Raw genomic sequence first — 21,433 nt, forward strand, 5'->3', positions numbered from 1 at the left:
GCAGGGTTAGCAGACTTTCAGGTATGGCTACTGGTGTAAGTAGAAATGCACAACAACATTACTAGCAGCAAGAACTGCTGATATTTTCTATTCACTGACCCTCCTCCCTAACTGGTTAAAATGTTAGAATATTTTAAGTACTTTATCTGTCTGTATCAGTATGACAACTGTCTGTAGTCTAAGTATTGCAAGTCATCAGTTGAAGTTACTTATGTTAATTTTTTTTATTAGACATGACATGGAAACAGCCTCTGGCTGTTTACTCTGTGAACGGAGTGAAATAACCCACGAGGTGACAAACCCAAATGCAAAATCAGCTATAGAGTGCTGACACAAAAAATATTACATCTGAGCATGTCACCCAAGGACTAGGAGATTACTGTCCTATGCTGTTAATGGAAATTAGTAGCTTTGTGCCATTTCCCAGCCACATTCTATTTTTTTAAGTAAAGTCTATATTTAAAATTTAAATGGAAAAAGGTTAATCTTTATTTTGGGGATGAAAAAGCAAAATGTCCATACCTGATATAGTGTGTTAGAATATACTTTACTAATATTTGGGTATTTATCTTCCCCCAGAATAAAAGATAAGATTTATTTTCTACTAACTATTTCTGCCTTTCATTCATTTTTGAACTGCTTGTCTTTTCCTACTTGTACTTCCTGTCTTCTCTGGCCTCCTTGTTTATAACTCTAACCTTGTCCTTGGGTAAAATTTTCAAAAGCACCTTAAGACCAGTGATGAAGAATCCACCACAAACTGTGATAAAAATTTGTGCCTTATTTCAAATTTGAATTTGTCTAGATTTAACTTCCAGCCACTGGCTCTTCCTATACCTTTGTCTGACAAGTTGAAGAACTTTCTATTACCAAATTTCTGTTTCCCCTGTAGGTACTTTTAAACTGTAATCACGTCATCCCTTACCCTTCTCTTTGAGCAAGGAAAGTGGACACTGAGGGTTATCTGTCCTGCTATACTCCATGGAGATGAGCAGGGGACCCAGATGCTGATTTTATTCATTCATTTCATTATCAGTAGTTTATCCCCATAATCCTGCTTCAGAAGGGAGAAGGAAATTGAAATATTTTCAAAGAAATCTCCAAGCAGCAAGCAATTTCCCTGTTCCCAAAGAGGTGGGATTTGTCTCCCCTCCCCTGCATGGGTTCTCTCTGAGTCTCTCTATGAAGGAATTGGCCTGGGACTCAGGGACAGGTTTCCCAGAAGCTATACCCTCTCTTGCATGTAATCCATATGGGCTAGATAGATCTGTGTTTCCTTTGGAGGTCTCAGCCTATTACCCCTTTTCGCACTCTCTGGTGTTGGCAATGCCCATGGTGTGTCCAGTGCCCCTCCATCCATGACCCATGGGAAGAAGAGTGGGAGACAGAGACTGAGTTCTGTAGTCAGAGGCATGGCTGCTTGTTCAGGCTAGAGAGACGCAGGTGCAATCTTCTATCCAGTGCACTGCCCTTCTAGTTTCACACCTCTCCTGGAGATGGGGGACGGGTGGCTGCTTGCCCCTGGAGCCAGCTCTTTTCCAGTCTTGCCTGGCTTCTGGCCTGTAAGAGGGTGGCACCAATGCAACCCCATCAGGCTTGGGCTTCAAGGGAAGCTTTATCCCTGGCTTTATCTTCACTATAAAAAAAATGTGTATTCTTAACTCAAAATAGCATGTCCTGCTAGCTTGTGCACAAACTATAACCTGCCTTGTCTTCACTAGGATTTTACATCAAGTTACCTAAGTTAAGAATAGGCCTTTTTTTTGTAGTGAAGACAAGCCCCTTGAAGTCTGCAGGGGCAGCAGCCACTGCAAACACCTCGGAAGGGGAAGTGGAGCCAAGGGGACAATCTCCCCAAAAGGCGAATGCAGCCCTGGGACGTGGCTGGGAGTTTAGACAGAAATTTATGAACCAAATTGTTAGTCAAAATTTTTGAAAAAGTTTGGAATTTTCCTCTGAAAAGCTCTACACCAGAGAGGTCTGGCTGAGCCATGGTCCACTTTGGAGACAGAATAAAATGGAGGGAACTTAATGGGACAGACTGTCCCCCTGCTGCTAGTGACTGACAGGTTTGCCCCTAAAATGCAAACAGGATGAAGAAACGTATATGTGGACCTTAGCACGATGAATATCTACTCTAGTCACTGTAAGATTCACAAGGAAGCAGGAGTAGGAATCAAAAATATATTTTAAAAACAGTTTTGACCAGAATAAAGTGATTCAGGTGTACAGTGCTAAAGAATAGTTGTCTGGGTTTTGGTTTTGGGATCTTCACCTACACCAATAACGAAAATCTGCTAGAAGAGAATATCCAATTAGGTAATATTGATACTTCAGTGAAAAACTGAACATAAACAAATCCATGCTATGGTAATGTCATCCTTAATCACACCATAATTCATGCTGAAACTTGAATATCACTCGAATTGTTTTAATTCCAACATTCAGATTCATTGTTGACTTGCTAAATAGTTAAACTATTTGTCACGTGATTTTATTTATTTTTAAATCTCACTTTATCTGCTACTGTATATTGTGCATTGGGAACATATTAATCCTTATAAAACATAAAATGAATTTCAGGTTCTATAGCTATTTTACGTTATGAAGGACAAATTCTGGCAGGCATTGCATACACATGTATACTGGAGGATGGGGATGAAATCTTTACTGACCACAGTGAAATGTCAGAGAGCCCACTAAAAGGAGTGGAACTACTTTGGATGTTAACAGAAAGCAAAATTTAGTTAATTTGTTTTAGAGTTTTCTAGAAGAGTAATTTTTTCATTCATTTAGCATTAAAATCTTATTACAGCAACACTATACAAAATGTTCAGAAATTTCAACACAAAATTTCAAATTATTTTACTGTTGTGTTCTTACCATTTTTACTGATGTCAAGTTCCTTGAGATTAACTAAACTAGCAATAGCGGTTGGCAGGCTTGAAAGGTCGTTGTCTGGTATACTCAGTTTACGTAGAGCTTGACAGTTGAACAATTGCTACAACATGAAAAAGAACAACTGCAATTAACATGTTTTAGTAAAATTCAGTTTAGCATTGTTATTTACACACAGATGCAATAATAACTGTATCATAAAAATACTTTCGTTATTTTTAGCCTATTATTTTGCTGTCCTCAATCAACCTATATTAAAACTGTTTGGCAAGACATACTTACATATTACATTACACTTTAAACAAGGAGGATTACCCAGAGATAAATGTGCTGCTTACAAATAATTCCTAATGAAATATAGTTTTAAGATGGACCTTTATAAGTTTATGAATGCGATTATATGATGGAGTTGCTCATGATAGCAGGGGACTGGTCTTGATGATCCAGGAGGTCCCTTGCAGTCCTATAATTTTATATCAATAATAGAACTATTTGAAAATTTTTCAGCAGAACTTTTTTCCATCAGAAAATGCAAATTCTTCAAAATTTAAAATCAAAAATGTTTCATGTGAATGTGTCAATGTTGATGAAATTTTTGATGGGCAAAAGATGAAATATTCATTTCAATTTTCTCAGTGTATTTCAATAATGCCAATAAGGTAAAATGTTTCATTACAACTTTATATTTCAATTCAATTTGCTTCAATTTTTATATTACATTAAAATATTCATTTTAATATATTACATTTTTCATAATTTTCACTCCATAGGAAATTTTGAAATTTCTGCTTTTTGTTCCAATTCAAAACAATTTTTTTCCAAGTGTTGCAATTTCCCATGAAACAAAATCTCATTTTCTGACCAGCTCTAATCAATATATCATATGGTAAGCATTTATACTGCTGCTTCTTCCATGTAATAGCAGTTGTTATCCAACTAGAGCAACTTCAAACCCAAGATAAATACTAAAGTAATGGAGACAATACCATACTGAGCAAGAGAAGTCTCTAGGGCTAGAATGACAGGTTTCAGAGTAGCAGCCGTGTTAGTCTGTATCCGCAAAAAGAACAGGAGTACTTGTGGCACCTTAGAGACTAACAAATTTATTAGAGCATAAGCTTTCGTGGGCTACAGCCCACTTCTTCGGATGCATATAGAGTGAAACATATATTGAGGAGATATATATACACACATACAGAGAGCATGAACAAGTGGGAGTTGTCTTACCAACTCTGAGAGGCCAATTAAGTAAGAGAAAAAAAACTTTTGAAGTGATAATCAAAAAAAGGATTCTGCGTGGATTCCTCCGGACGGTCGAAACAACAGACTGGATTTCTAAATGTCTATCAGGGATGGTCTAGACAGTATTTGGTCCTGCCATGCGGGCAGGGGACTGGACTCGATGACCTCTCGAGGTCCCTTCCAGTCCTAGAATCTATGAATCTATGAATCTACATAGATTGCTTCCGTCAACGTGCAAAGGCTGAAATTGTGGAAAAGCAACATCACTTGCCCCATAACCTCAGCCATGCTGAACACAACGCCATCTACAGCCTCAGAAACAACCCTGACATCATAATCAAAAAGGCTGACAAAGGAGGTGCTGTCGTCATGATGAATAAATTGGAATATGACCAAGAGGCTGCTAGACAGCTCTCTAACACCACATTCTACAGGCCATTATCCTCTGATCCCACTGAGGATTACCTAAAGAAACTACACCATCTGCTAAAAAAACTCCCTGACAAAGCACAGGAACAAATCTGTACAGACACATGCCTAGAACCCCGACCAGGGGTATTCTATTTGCTACCCAAGATCCATAAACCTGGAAATCCTGGACGCCCCATCATCTCAGGCATTGGCACCCTAACATCAGGCTTGTCTGGTTATGTGGACTCTCTCCTCAGACCCTACGCTACCAGCACTCCTAGCTATCTTTGAGACACCACTGACTTCCTGAGGAAACTACAATCCATCGGTGATCTTCCAGAAAACACCATCCTGGCCACTATGGACGTAGAAGCCCTCTACACCAATATTCCACACAAAGATGGACTACAAGCTATCAGGAACAGTATCCCTGATAATGTCACAGCTAACCTGGTGGCTGAACTTTGTGACTTTGTCCTCACCCACAACTATTTCACATTTGGGGACAATATATACCTTCAAGTCAGCGGCACTGCTATGGGTACCCGCATGGCCCCACAGTATGCCAACATTTTTATGGCTCACTTAGAACAACGCTTCCTTAGCTCTCGTCCCCTAACGCCCCTACTCTACTTGCGCTACATTGATGACATCTTCATCATCTGGACCCATGGAAAAGAAGCCCTTGAGGAATTCCACCATGATTTCAATAATTTCCATCCCACCATCAACCTCAGCCTAGATCAATCCACACAAGCGGTCCATTTCCTGGACACTACTGTGCTAATAAGCGATGGTCACATAAATACCACCCTATACCGGAAACCTACTGACCGCTACACTTACCTATATGCCTCCAGCTTCCATCCAGGACACACCACACGATACATTGTCTACAGCCAAGCTCTAAGATATAACCGCATTTGCTCCAATCCCTCAGATAGAGACAAGCACCTACAAGATCTCTATCAAGCATTCTTAAAACTACAATACCCACCTGCTGAAGTGAAAAAACAGATTGACAGAGCCAGACGAGTACCCAGAAGTCACTTCCTACAAGACAGGCCCAACAAAGAAAATAACAGAACACCACTAGCTGTCACCTTCAGCCCCCAACTAAAACCTCTCCAGCGCATCATCAGAGATCTACAACCTATCCTGAAAGATGATCCTTTACTCTCACAGATCTTGGGAGACAGACCTGTCCTCGCTTACAGAGAACCCCACAACCTAAAGCAAATACTCACCAGCAACCACACATCACTGAACAAAAACACTGACCCAGGAACCTATCCTTGTAACAAAGCCCGATGCCAACTCTGTCCACATATCTATTCAAGTGACATCATCATAGGGCCTAATCACATCAGCCATACCATCAGGGGCTCGTTCACCTGCACATCTACCAATGTGATATATGCCATCATGTGCCAGCAATGCCCCTCTGCCATGTACATTGGCCAAACCGGACAGTCTCTATGCAAAAGAATTAATGGACACAAATCTGACATCAGGAATCATAATACTCAAAAACCAGTGGGAGAACACTTTAACCTGTCTGGCCATTCAATGACAGACCTGCGGGTGGCTATCTTACAACAGAAAAACTTCAAAAACAGACTCCAACGAGAGACTGCTGAGCTGGAATTGATATGCAAACTAGACACAATCAACTCAGGATTGAATAAGGACTGGGAATGGCTGAGCCATTACAAACATTGAATCTATCTCCCCTTGTAAGTATTCTCACACTTCTTATCAAACTGTCTGTACTGAGCTATCTTGATTATCACTTCAAAAGTTTTTTTTCCTCTTACTTAATTGGCCTCTCAGAGTTGGTAAGACAACTCCCACCTGTTCATGCTCTCTGTATGTGTGTATATATATCTCAATATATGTTTCACTCTATATGCATCCGAAGAAGTGGGCTGTAGCCCACGAAAGCTTATGCTCTAATAAATTTGTTAGTCTCTAAGGTGCCACAAGTACTCCTGTTCTTTTTAGGGCTAGAATGTGACATTTAGACACAGTGCATTGTAAGGGGCAAGTACAGAGCTTTTTTATGAGGAGGAAGCCTGCTCTCCATCACTCACTCAATCCATTCCGCAAGCTGGTGCAGGTGTGGGGGTGAAGCTGTGGCACACCCTCCTCCATTGGGGTGGGGTGTCTCCCCCCATGGATGCATGCAGGGAACAGTCCACATGCTCTCCAAACACAGGGACTGTGTCCTCCTATTAGTGTAGAGGACATATAATGGAAAAAGAGACTGGAAGAGGGGAGGACAGGGAAACTCAGTTCATGGCTGGCTGGCCTGACTATTAAAAAACTGATGTCACCAGGAGCACCACCCGGCATTCATCTGGCTTCAGGAATCTGCGAAGTGACCTCTCCCCTAGCCACCTATCATACAGACTGCATATATCTTGCAATGCATAGGTGCTTAACCCCAACCCCTCATTTCTGTACTGCAGATTTTTAAGCTGTTACCTTGTAAAAATGAGTTTGTTATTACTAGTCACATTAATATAATTAGAAAACAAGTTTACCCAGTGGTCTTTGAATGAGTCTATGGATTCCAAAAAGAGCTTACTCTCCTTTGGAAGAATCTTCATGACTCTTCAGAAGTTAATAGTATTTTCAAAACAGCTTTGATATCTCTTTTTTGCAAAGTTGCATATCCAAATGACGTTTAAATTTGTACCCAAACGTCTATTTGAGAATGTAGCTTGATTTGATTACCAAACTGAGCAAATAAAGAAAGCTGGGTAGCAGGGAATTAACTCACAAATGATGCTCAAAAGCTAATGTGAACTAGATAAGTCATTTAAAGTAAATTTTAGCTCATTTTCAGGCTTTCACTTTTTTTGAAAACACTATAACTTTACATCTGAGCCTTTTAATAACAAGAACCCTCTGTGTTGCTTTTCAAGGCAGTATACTTTCTCCAAAACTGGAAGTCCAAAACCAGCTTTAACCAAATGGGAATCACATGCAGGGCTGGCTCCAGGGTTTTGGCCGCCCCAAGCAGCCAAACAAAAAAACCCAAAAAACAAACAAACAAACAAAAAAAAGCCGCGATCACGATCTGTGGCGGCAATTCGGCGGGAGGTCCTTCGCTCCGAGCGGGAGTGAGGGACCGTCCGCCGAATGAACAGCTGGACGTGCTGCCCCTCTCCGGAGCAGCCACCCCAAGCACCTGCTTGGTAAGCTGGTGCCTGGAGCCGGCCCTGATCACATGAATAGAATATAGGCAGAATGAAACATATAGGATAATGACCACCACAAATTTCTAACAAATAGGAGTGGGTTTTTTAACTGAAAGAATTCCTCTAGACTTCCTCTATGCATTGACAAACTTTTGCTGGTAAGCCTTCTCTTTTCCTTTCAAAAAAGGCATTATACTAAGAATTGCTTTTATGTTTATTACAAAAATATACTAGGGCTGTCAAGCGATTAAAAAAATTAATCGCAATTAATCGCACTGTTAAATAATAGAATACCATTTATTTAAATATTTTTGGATGTTTTCTACATTTTCAAATATATTGATTTCTATTACAACAGAGTGCAAAGTACTCACTTTATATTTATTTTTTATTATAAATATTAGCACTGTAAAAAACAAAAGAAATAATATTTTTCAATTCACCTAATGCAAGTGCTGTAGTGCAATCTCTTTATTATGAAAGTTGAACTTACAAATGAAGAATTATATACCAAAAAAAAACCCTGCATTCAAAAATAAAAGAATGTAAAACTTTAAAGCCTACAAGTCCATTTAGTCCTACTTCAGCCAATCACTCAGACAAACAAGTCTGGTTACATTTTACAGAAGATAATGCTACTTGCTTCTTGTTTACAATGTCACCTGAAAGCGAGAACAGGAGTTTGCATGGCACTGGTGTAGCCGGCAACGCAAGATATTACATGCCAGATGCATTAAAGATTCATATGTCCCTTCATACTTCAACCACCATTCCAAAGGACATGCGTCCATGCAAATGACGGGTTCTGCTAGGTAACGATCCAAAGCAGTGCAGACCGACTCATGTTCATTTTCATCATCTGAGTCAGATGCCACCAGCAGAAGGTTGATTTTCTTTTTTGGTGGTTTGGGTTCTGTAGTTTCTGCATCAGAGTGTTGCTCTTTTAAGACTTCTGAAAGCATGCTCCACATCTCGTCCCTCTCAGATTTTGGATGGCACTTTAGATTCTTAAACCTTAGGTCAAATTTCTTAAACCATGGGTTGAGTGCTGTAGCTATTTTTAGAAATCGCACATTGGTACACCTCTACCCCGATATAATGCGACCCGATATAACACAAATTTGGATATAACGCGGTAAAGCAATGCTCCGGGGGGGCGGGGCTACGCACTCCAGTGGATGAAAGCAAGTTCAATATAACGCGGTTTCACCTATAACGCGGTAAGATTTTTTGGATCCCGAGGACAGCGTTATATCGAGGTAGAGGTGTACCTTCTTTGCATTTTGTCAAATCTGCTGTGAAAGTGTTATTAAAACGAACATGTGTTGGGTCATCATTCAAGACTGCTATAACGTGAAATATATGGCAGAATGTGGGTAAAACAGAACAGGAGACATAAAATTCTCCCCCAAGGAGTTCAGTCACAAATTTAATTAATGCATTATTTTTTTAACAAGCGTCATCAGCATGGAAGCATGTCCTCTGGAATGGTGGCCAAAGCATGAAGGGGCATACAAATGTTTAGCATATCTGGCATGTAAATACATTGCAACACCAGCTACAAAAGTGCCAAGCGAACGCCTGTTCTCACTTTCAGGAGACGCTGTAAATAAGAAGCAGGCAGCAGCATCTCCCATAAATGTAAACAAACTTGTTTGTCTTAGTGATTGGTTGAACAAGAAGTAGGACTGAGTGGACTTGTAGGCACTAAAGTTTTGCATTATTTTGTTTTTGAGTTCAGTTATGTAACAACAACAAAAATCTACATTTGTAAAAATCTACACTTTCACGATAGAGATTGCCCTATAGTACTTGTCTGAGGTGAATAGAAAAATACTATTTATTTTGTTTATCATTTTTACAGTGCAAATATTTGTAATAAAAAATAATATAAAGTGAGCACTGTGCACTTTGTATTCTGTGTTGTAATAGAAATATTTGAAATGTAGAAAAACATCCAAAAATATTTAGTAAATTTCAATTGGTATTCTATTGTTTAACAATGTGATTAATCACGATTAATTTTTTTGAGTTAATTGCTTGAGGTAACTGTGATTAATCGACAGCCCTATATCATACACATGTAGAGGGACATTTTCATTACAAAATTAAGAAAACTTACACTTCTAAAAAAATATTGCAGAGCTGGGGTTTAGGACACTTACTCTTTACCCCTGCTCCCAAACCTATTTGTGCAATTCTGCTGTCTAGACACTGGTACAAAAAAGAAACTGCTCTCAGGAGAACAGTGTATTTCTTAATAACACTATGTACAAAAACACTCTCTTTTAGAATGCAGATAACAATCAGCATCACAACATTCTCTGTTTTCAAGAACTGCAGCACTTCTAAAGAGGACTATGAAGCCACATAAATATAGATACCATATGGACCGTAGCTACAATTTCTAGCCACTAGAGGACTTCATTACTTCAACACTAATACGACAGTAAGCTATGGTATTTTCACTAAATCAGAGAAATGTAGGGCTGGAAGGGACCTCATTGAGAAGTCATCAAGTCCTGCCCTTTGCACTGAGGCAGGACCAAGTAAATCTAGACCATCTCTGCCGGGTTTTGTCTACCTGTTCTTAAAAACCTCCAATGATGGGGATTCCATAACCTCCCTTGGAAGCCTATTTCTAACTACCCTTTTAGTTAGAAAGCTTTTCCTAATATCTAACCTAATCTTCCTTACTACAGATTAAGTCCCTTACTTCTTGTCCTAACTTCAGTGGACATGGAGAACAATTGATCACTGTCCTCTTTATAACACCTCTTCACATATATGAAGACTATCAGGTCTCCCCAAAGTCTTCTTTTCTCAAGACTAAACATGCCAAGTTTTTTTTAACCTTACCTCATAGATTAGGGTTTTCTAAGCCTTTTATCACCTTTTGTCACTCTCTTCTGGACTCTCTCCAATTTGTCTACATCTTTCCTAAAGTGTGGCACCCAGAATTGAACAATACTCCAGCTGAGGCCTCATCAGTGCCGACTAGAGTGGGTCAATTACCTCTCATGTCTTACATACAACACTCCTGTTAATACACTACAGAATGATATTAGCCTTTAATGCAACTGCATTGCACTGATGACTCATATTCAATTTGAGATCCACTAAAACCCCCAGATCCTTTTCAGTAGTACTACCGCCTAGCCAGTTATTCCCCATTTTGTATTTGTGCTAAGATAACTACTCTTTGAGTATGGTTTGTCATCTAGTTGTGCACCCAACTTTTAGTAATTTCATCTAGACCACATTTCCCACATTAATGAGAATGTCATGTGGGACTGTGTCGAAAGCCCTACTAAAATGAAGACAGTTCACATCCAGTGCTTCTTTCCTATCCACTAGGCTAGTAATCCTGTCAAGGAAGGACATACGGTTGGTTTGGCATGATTTGTTCTTACAAATCCATGCTGGCTATTCCTAATAATCCTATTATCCTCTAGGTGCTTACAAACTGGTTGTTTAATAATTTGTTCCAGTATCTTTCCACGTATCAAAGTTAAGCTGACTGTTCTATAATTCTCCAGGTCCTCTTTGTTCCTCTTTTTAAAGATAGGTACTATGTTTCCCCTCCTCCCATCCTCTGGGACCTCACCTGTCCTCCATGAGTTCTCAAAAGATAACTGCTAATGAACCGGAGATTGCTTCTGCTAGTTCCTCAAATACCCTATGATGAATTTCACCAGGCCCTGTTGACTTGAATACATCTAACTTATCTAAATGTTCCTTAACCTATTCCTTCCCTGTTTTGGCTTGTGTTCCTTATCCTTTATTATTAATAATAATTGTAAGTCAAGTCTGAATTTACCATTTTAGAGAGGACTGAAACATTAGGCATTAAACACCTTCACCTTCTCAGTATTGTTTATTATTAGCTCTCCTTTCCCACTAAGTAGTGGACCTGCACTTTCCATAATCTTTCCTGAGATATTCATAGAACCACTTCCTGTGTCCTTTTATGTTTCTTCCTAGGTGTTTCTCATTTTGTGCCTTAGCCTTTCTAATTTTTTCCCCCTACATGATGAAGATATACTTTTATATTCCTCTTCAACAATTTGTCCATGGCTCTACTTTTTGTAGGATTCCTTTTTGATTTTCAGGTAATTAAAAAGCTCCTGATGTTACCATATTGACCTCTTATTCTTCTTCTTACGTTTTCTTTACCCTGATTTTGTTTGCCATTGTGCCTTTAATATTGTCTCCTTGAGAAACTGCTAGCTTTGCTGAACTCCTTTTTCCCAGAGGACCTCATCTACCAATTCTCTGATTTTGTTAGCATGCTTTTTTTTAAGACAATTGTCATTATTCTGGTGTTCTCACTCTTTTCTTTCCTTAGAACCATGAAATCTATCATTTCATGATCACTTTCGCCCAAATTGCCTTCCAGCTTCAGATTCACAACCAATTCTTCCCTGTTGGTCAGGATCAAGTCTAAAATGGCTGCCCCTCATTCAATTTTCTGAAACAAAAAGTTGTCCCAAATCCATTACAGGAACTTATTGGAAATTCTGTATTTTGCATATTACCCAGATGTCTAGGTAATTACAGTCCCCCATTACTATCAGATCTTGTGTTTTGGATTTTTGTAAAGATAGTAGACCCTTACCATGATGTCACCCCTGTTTTTCTCCTTTTATCTTTCTCTTGATATTAGTAATATTATAAAATACACAAATTGTTATCTTCTCGGTTATATTTATACAGACTCATTTGACTGAGAGTGAACTATCTTTACAAAAATTAGAAGAGAGGCCCAGAGCTTCGGAAAGTTTGAGACCCACTGAACTGTGATCAGGCATTTGGATTGGTGAATAAAGAAGCCTAGTGAAAACTGATTTCCATTAAGAAAATTATTTCTTCCAGAATAATTCTACAATGTAACACTCCCAGAAAGAAATTATAAGTAATAGTAGCAATAAGGCAAGAGTGGGAATACATTCGAACAAGCACAAAATTACTTTAACAGCCATTTTAAAGCCTTATTAAACTTTTAGACTTTTATATTCGTGCCATTAGGACTCAAACTTAATTATCAGACAATATGTCTTTATAGAATCATAGACTCAAATATATGTAGGGCTGGACTCATCACTGGGAGGTCATCTAGTTCAGCCCCCTGCAGTGAAGCAGGACCAAGTATACCTAGACCATCCCTGATAGTTATTTGTCTAACCTAGTCTTAAAAAGGACTGGGATTCCACAACCTCCATTAGACGCTTATTCCATTGTTTAGCTATCCTTACAGTTAGAAAGTTTTTCCTAATATCTAAACTAAATCTCCCTTGCTGCAGATTAAGCCAATAACTTCTTGTCCTACCTTCAGTGGATTTGGAGTACAATTGATCACTGTTATCTTTATAACAGCTTTTAACATATTTGAAGACTGTTTTTATTCCTTTTAGGCAGGAAACCAAGTGATCCTAATGGTGCTGTGATTTAGGTTACACAGTGGATTATTCTACAATTCTCAACTTCTTGGTTTCATGCAAATAGATCTTGAAGGCTCTCAGTGCAGCTAGAGTAAGGTAAAAATATTGCTCTTTAGACTCCACAGATATAGACATAAATTAAGTAGACATAAAATGGATTGGTTAATGGAATGAAATGGGGAAATTAAATGTCAGGATGACAAAGAAATATCACTTTTAATTTTTTTTCAGAAGCGCAAACAGAGCTCATTGTTGGGCAGATTTACAAACTATCCAACTCTCCCTGCTAAAATAATTATAACTAGATGGAAAATTCAATGCAGAGGAACTTTGCAGGTAATTTATAATGCCTACACACTTATGTACATGAGCTGTACTTCACCACGGCCCTTCTCGCCTTAGGAGATAGGATTGCGTATTTTCATGGGATGATCAAGTCTACTTTGAATATTCAATTTCAGTGCAGTTTTTAGTGCCACTGATCCACTGTGTCCTTTTTTTTAAATAAAGAGGACATAGCCTTTGAAATGAAAAATATCTCCAATTTATCACATACATTTCATCTTGTAACAGGACAGTCTGCTCCTTTAAAGGCCTATGTGAACAGGGAGCAGGGGCCCCTGTTCTGGAAGGAAGCCCAACAAGCAGGTACAGAGAATCATCTGACTCAGCTGGACAGCATTCAATGATTGGGGCTGATGATTCCCAACCAGGGGATATAAAGGCGAGCTCCAGATCTATGAGAGCAGGAAGGGCCAGGTGAGGTCTTGGAGTGCACTCTCCTGTAGCTGCAGCAGAAGGCTGTGAGAGGGAAGGAAAGCCCTGCAGACCCCTAAGCTGGGGAAAGGTCTAGTGCATCAAGTTAATGGTGGCCTAAGGGCCCCACAATCTTAACTGAAGAACAGAACCATTTTTTATTGCTCCAGTTTCTTTTTTGTATTAAAGAATAAACAAAGCCCCAAAGAAAAGGCCACAGAATGAACTGGTAGTGGCCAATTGTTAGTCCCCTGCACTTATATTAACTTAAGATGAATTATTTTTCAGTTCTACATTTTTCCAGGAGACTAGAAGGAACTGAAAAACTATTTCATTTTATATACACGTTTCAGGATTTCTCCTCAATCTGTCTACTTCCTATGCAATACAATGAAGAAAATGTTCTTGCAGTAAAAAATTCACATTTGGATAAGTTACATCCCTATATTACTGAAGAAACAATACAGTGTTATGTCCCTTTCAATTTCACTAGGTACATAAAGAGGATGTCAGCCTGTTCAACTACATTTTGTACAAAGACTTCACTGAATCACCTTATCCTTTGAAGTAGCTACCCTATTTTAGGATTTTTCATCTACTACAAATTAATGTGTCACCCAGCCAAAACCTAAAAGCAAACTGCTCTCCGCAGTGACAAGCTGACTTACAGCCCCCATTCATTTCATACAGGCTTCCAGGTTCCCCACAGTCAAGAACAGTGAGGAAAGAAACAAAGAAAGCATAGCTTGTCTTTGACAACTACACATTTTAGTATTGATTGGGAGGGCTACTTGAAATTGAATGGTCTTTAGCACAAGATTGATATTTTCAGAGTGAAGTACAAATTTATGAAACCTCTAGAATGGTTGGAAAGGAACAGGCAACAAAATTAATGGCTTATAATAAATGTGACCTCATGGGGTTTTCCAGTTGTTTGAGTCCTGCCAGTCTTTCCCTGAAGAGGCAAAGAACTCATGAAAATATACTCCCAGTTGCAACAACTACTCTAGGACATTAAAGTGAAAAGTGAGAAAATTAAAATCCTTAGATTCAGCATGAAGACTACCTGAGCATAACATACCAGAATCATAGAAGGAATGGATACCCTAAAGAAAACAGGGAAGCGGGAAAATCTAGAGAAAAGTACACTTAAAGGGCAAGTGTAAGAGGTCATTCAAGCCAAACAAATGACTATCAGAAATTAATCAATTTGATTTAAATCAAATCCACCATTCCTTTTATCAGTTTTGAATTTCCCACTTTTTTATTTCATTGAATGTATCCTTAGTATCACTAAACAGGGAGAAAAGATGCTCCCAACTACATTTTCTGTACTATGTACTAGAAGAAATAGAATCCTGCTCAATCTCTCTTAGCCATGTTGGCTCTGCAGAGCTAATGGAAGAAAAATACATAAACCAAAACAAAACAAAACAAAAACCAGTAAAAATATATTGTAAGAGTAAAACCTGTTATATCAGAAGGTGTTATTTTTATACAGACCCTCTTCAAAATCGAAGTTCATTTTAAATGCTCATTTAGTAACACACCTTATATTTCTCTATTACAGAAAGAACAGTATTTACCTTAGGTAGATCTTCAATTTGATTGGCATCTAGGTAAAGCTCCTCTAATGTCCGTTCTAAATTAAAAACCTCCTTTGGCACCTGCTGTAGGCTGCAATGGGAGTAATCTAGCACTGAGATGATTTCCTCTTCACCCCGGAAACATCGGCATGGCACCAGACGGCCAATAATTTTCCTTTTGGTTGTCATCTCCAAACACTGCACTAAAGGAAAAGAAAATAATTACTGTTTTCTAAAATCATCACCATATGTGATAATATTTAGTGTTATTACTAAGACAGTAGTTGAATAATATAATCTTCTCACATGCATGTGCAATCTGAATTATATATGTCCTGGAGTCTATTTTTCCATCCTTATAGGTTTAGAGGAAGAGGGATTTATATATGTCTGCATAAATCCTGTGTCCATAAACCCCTTCACCTGGCAAAGAGTCAATGGCAGGCTTTGTATTTTATGCTGTGGTCCATTATCATCAACTTAATTAAAACTAGCTGTGGTACCAGTTTTAATTCTGACTGTCTATGACTAAAATATATAGTTAACCCATGTGATTTTTTCTGGATTTCAAGAGAGCATATGACTTTTTTCTTTCTACAGTCGCTGGTTGGGTCTGTTTGTTTTTTGCACTTTCATCAAGATGATAAAAACCCCATACAAAACAATTGGTTACAAAACTGCTAATATGCAAACAATCTTTACATTGGATATCTTAGCTCTCATTCCTGCCTTTCAACATTCTTTGTTAATGCAAAAGATTACTTTGAGTTTCATACCATTATTTTTTGTGGAAGGGAATACAATATATACACATTTGTGAAATTTTATCAAATTACACCTCTAGGGCCAGCTCCTGAAACCCTTACTTACATAAGTAATCTGTCCACTCAAGTAAACGGAACTACTCATGTGAGTAAGGGTTACACAATCATGCCCTATTGTTTTTCAACTGATCAAAAATATTTAAACTAACCTGCTGTTTCATGCACACTATATTCACTAACCAGATACACTGGTACAGTATCTAAATTTGAGGCTGATATTGCGGACATTTGTTTTTAGAAGCATTATTTGAACATGACCACAGATAAATCAGGCTGTTAAGGGACTTGACATAGCATTCCCAGTATTGTTTCCATCACCTACCTTCTAAACCATTTGGAAAGTTTGTTTGTGTGTTACTTTATGGGAAAGTGCAGCAAAGTAGATTAAGTACCCCAGTGGTCACCAGTCAGACTGCTCCACTTAGAGAACAGCTGTACATCCATGCAAAATATCAGTAAAAATAAAAGACATTTGTTTATCATTTCTTAGTAAAAGGGAACCATTGTTTGTGATACGTGGGGTCACACTGTGCTCACTTACACTCATGTCAATTTAAAGTAGCAATACAGACTTCAGTGAAAGAACTCTTTGGAATATATGCCCCAGACAACTCCAACACACATCAAAGGGAGTTGCATCTATATCTGAGTAAAAACAGATCATTCACACTACCTAAACATTGACTTAATTGAAACATAACAGGCAGTTAGTCCATAACATGAATTTAGTGGGCCAGATCCTGTTTTCCAGTGTGCTTCTTTGGCTTCACAATGTGCCACAGAATACATACATTTTTCTGGGGTAAATACACACTCAAATGTTAAACTCTAACAAGATTCAGACAAGGAAGTGTATCTGCCTCTAGCAATCCCAATGAATTAACATATGAAAGCTGTCAGAACAAATATCTTTTTCCAAAATTTCTCAAGATGTGAAGAACAAGAGAAAGATGTTGAAATAAACATCAACGGAAGCAAAGTGCACCTGGTTTCTCATTTGGCAGTGCCAATAACAAATTTTCTGTTGACTGATTTTGGCCGAAGGGTCATAGCTAAAAGTGAGAGCAAAAAGTAAAGTAATTTTATATTTCAACTAGACCAGATGCTGAGCTTTTATGTATAATAATGAAATTGCATTTTTAGTTAATATTAGCTGTTAAAATGAAAGTATTTTCACATTATAGTTTACAAAAGCATATGAAAAATTTAAAGTAGACTGGACAAAACACTAGTAAATATGCAATAAGGGGACAATTCTTCATTGACACAGACATGGACTACATAATCTAACAGCCTTTCCCCCCCCCAGAGCCTATTATTTATTTACATATATATTTCTAATGCACAGGAGAAAGGCAAAAACAAATTACACAATCTAAATTGTAACTCATTTCAGGGTATCGTATGTCACTCATTCTAGAACCATATTTAGCTAAGTTACCCACAAACTTGGACTTTTTAATACTTTGTTATTTCAAATTTTTCATATAAAGATACTGGATCTTAATCCATATGCAATACTATAAGCTAATGCTGGATCTTCTGTGCATCCAAAATTCTCAGTGAAATCAAAAAAATCAGGTTCAAGATTACTCATGTGTTAAAGAAACAATCATTTAAAGTATCAGAGGGGTAGCCGTGTTAGTCTGAATCTGTAAAAAGCAACAGAGGGTCCTGTAGCACCTTTAAGACTAACAGAAGTATTGGGAGCATAAGCTTTCGTGGGTAAGAACATCACTTCTTCAGATGCAAGTAATGGAAATCTCCAGAGGCAGGTATAAATCAGTATGGAGATAACGAGGTTAGTTCAATCAGGGAGGGTGAGGTGCTCTGCTAGCAGTTGAGGTGTGAACACCAAGGGAGGAGAAACTGCTTCTGTAGTTGGATAGCCATTCACAGTCTTTGTTTAATCCTGATCTGATGGTGTCAAATTTGCAAATGAACTGGAGCTCAGCAGTTTCTCTTTGGAGTCTGGTCCTGAAGTTTTTTTGCTGTAAGATGGCTACCTTTACATCTGCTATTGTGTGGCCAGGGAGGCTGAAGTGTTCTCCTAAAAATAAATCATGTAAAGATTGCCCCCATTTCTGTTTTTTGTTGTATCATTTGCATTTTGGGTGTTTGAGAATTTTTTTTTACAAATATTTGAGATATGGCAGAGTAACTATGTGGCCTCTCCTACACAGACTTAAACAGCACTTCAGTGGAAACTGTATTCCAGGGTAGGTGCTCATTCTGGTCTAGAAGGAATGGAAAGTAAACTCCACATGCTCTCTCTACAGGTTCTCTTATTATGGGCCAGATTCTCTGTTAGATAAATCAGCACAGCTCCACTGACTTCAGTTGAATTACCCTGAATTACACCAACAATCTGGCTCTGTATGTGTTCACCCCTCTCCTGCCCTGTATTCTCTCAAGTTTTGCTACCATGAAAGAATCATGGTATTTTGGGGAGAAAACTAAGAATAGCTCAGCGGAAACAGACTTACACCAGATCCTAGGCTGTACATATAGTTGAGTGTCAGCTATGTTTTAATTTTTAAAAATAGTTTTGGTCTAAAGTACACTAGAAGTAAGCCCTATATCATCTGGCACTACTGCAAGGAGCAGGTGGGACATGGCGCTTAGAAGTGCAACCCATATAATATCTTTCCCTGCACCCTCAAGTCACACTCATTTGTAGATCTTCATGGGATTTTGTGACCACATCACTCCCTTCCCTCAGAATCCCTTCACTCCCACTCCTTCCCTGAATCAAGAGCAAGATGCTTTTTCTTACCTTCAAGGCCCCACATACGCACTGCTCCTCCCTACTTAATAACCACGTTTTCAAAAGTGGCCACTAATTTTATGTGCCTCACTTTTCAGGTGCCCAGTTTCAATCACCGTCACCTGATTTTCAGCCACAGCTTCATGGAACTTCAGGCAGAAGTGGGGAGTGAGGAAAGAGGTGTGGAGACCATTGTGGGAGAAGTAGAGGAACAGATGTCAATGCTGGCATCATTTGCAGAGGGGAGGAAAACGGGGAGGACACAATAACAGCCACATTTTTAAAAGTGGCCATTGACATGTGATGCCCAGCCTGAGACTGCCTTGACTTTCCTTCCCACTTACAAGGGCCCTTCCACTCCCCAAGCATCATCCCACAACTGCCACAGAACCTTGTGAATCACCACATTCCAGCTTCCCTCAGCCAGAATTAAGTTTGCCCGTGGAATTTTTTTTCAGCCCCCTGGTGCGTATGACCACTACCACTTAAGATAACATAAAACTAGTAGTAGCAGGCTGTTACCCTCTGAAACATGGCCCCTCACTGTCAGGATGGAAAAGAGATTGGACAGCATTCATATGAAGCACTTTGGAATGACTGAACACATCAAATGATACAAATTAAAGTTGAATGAAGAGATGTGTTTTCTAACTAAACAGATCCTGCTCCCTCAAACAGTCACCCAACACTCTCTCCTGCACTCCCCAGTCTGTCTTTGCCCTTCCTTCTCCAACCCCCCACCCAAGACTGCATTCCCCCAGCCTGCCTTTGTCCATCCTATCACACCTGTGCCTATGCTTGTGTCCCCTTTCCTCTCCCTGCTCCTCACCCCTCTGCATTCAAGTCAGGCTGCTTCCCTTTTCTTGTCCACATTGCCTGGGCACCCACAATCTCCCTGCTTTTTGTTCGAGTGCTCAGTACCATGGCAGTCACCAACAGCCAGGAGGAGCAACTGCAGGGAAAGATCTGCTCAGACTTGGGTTGGAGCAATCTTACTGAGCTCCATGTGGTGAAGCCTCTAACAAAATTTCAGCCCAATTAGCACAAAATACTACACTGAAGTAATATTACTGTTCACAATTAAAACCACACAGATACACACACAGAAAATAATTCAAACTTAAATATGCACTCAGTAACTTTGTGTTTCATCACTGGCTGGTGCTTTGTTAAATTATGATTCAGAGATTAAAATATATTTCCAAGAGTTGTAGAGCAATCCAACAGAAGCTCATGCATGATACAATGCCAATGTAGACACTAGGCTGAAACCCAAAATTTCCTTTCTTTTGTGGTTCTGCTTGAGAAACTTTACTATTATTTTAACAGTTATTTCTATTTAAATCCCAACAAAATGTATTATTCAACAAGGCAGCTCAAAGTAATGGAAAACAGTATAAAATTTATCCTTTAACAAAAGCTTAGAAAATTGAGATAATCTGTATTGTAAATGCTTTTCTCTTATTTCTCTTTGAATTATATTAGGTCAGAGAAAAACTGCAGCAGAAGAACAAATATAAACAATGCAATTAAATAGCTTGGTGCTGGATCTCTTTATAATAATCTGTAAATCTTATTTTCTTAGAAAGCCTTTAATCTTGCAAAAACGTTTGTTGTACGGAAATTAATTAGAACAATCTGATCTCTGCTCAATTAGAGGATTTTTTGTGAAGCAAAATTACTAATCCCTGTCTCTCACTAATCATGAGACAGGAATGCTTTCTCCTTGATTTAAAAGATAGAGAACGTAGGAAATTATAGTTTCACATATAGCTCATTAAACTTTAATTTAGAGATAGAACAAACTGGATTGTCAAACTTTAGGTACCTCCAAACCATAGGATCAGTAATTTTTTCTACCTGCTCACCACTTAATCTCCAAAGCATAAGCAAACCTCATTTTGATTTTAATTGCAGAAGTCTGTCTTGCTGTTACCCTGTATGAATAAAAGGCAGCCATTTTCCTTTGTTCTGACCGTGGCAGACAACATGGGTTTGAAAACACAATTCAAAGAGATGTGTTTAACTTTAAAAAAAAAATCACACTTCTGTCTGAAATTCTTAAGATTACTATATCTGAGACAGAGACAAGGTAATATCCTTTATTGGACCAACTTTTGTTGGTGAGAGAGACAAACATTCAAGCTCCACAGAGCTCTTCTTCAGGTCTTGGAAAGGTACAGTGTCACAGCTAAATACAAGGTGCAACAGACTGTTTCAAGAAACCATTCAAAATGAAGTGGGCAGTTAACACCTCTGCAGCTGTAGGACCAAAGAGAGTTAGTGGGTTACAGACTGTTGT

At 38.6% G+C, this 21,433-nt stretch overlaps 1 protein-coding gene across 1 annotated transcript in view; it reads right to left on the reverse strand.

Annotated features, from left to right (window-relative positions):
* Positions 1–21,433, reverse strand: part of LOC112115942 (leucine-rich repeat-containing protein 7) — a 243,760-nt gene that overhangs the window by 193,887 nt on the left and 28,440 nt on the right. The window contains exons 2-3 of the mRNA XM_029912345.1: positions 15,541–15,743; positions 2,884–3,001 (exon numbers count right to left, since the gene is read on the reverse strand). Of these exons, the coding sequence (XP_029768205.1) occupies positions 2,884–3,001; positions 15,541–15,743 (321 nt within the window). The remainder of the gene's footprint in view (positions 1–2,883; positions 3,002–15,540; positions 15,744–21,433) is intronic.

This window comes from Terrapene carolina, unplaced genomic scaffold (assembly GCF_002925995.2).
Source record: "Terrapene carolina triunguis isolate 2854851 unplaced genomic scaffold, T_m_triunguis-2.0 Scaffold210, whole genome shotgun sequence".
Classification (NCBI taxonomy): Eukaryota; Metazoa; Chordata; order Testudines; family Emydidae; genus Terrapene; species Terrapene triunguis.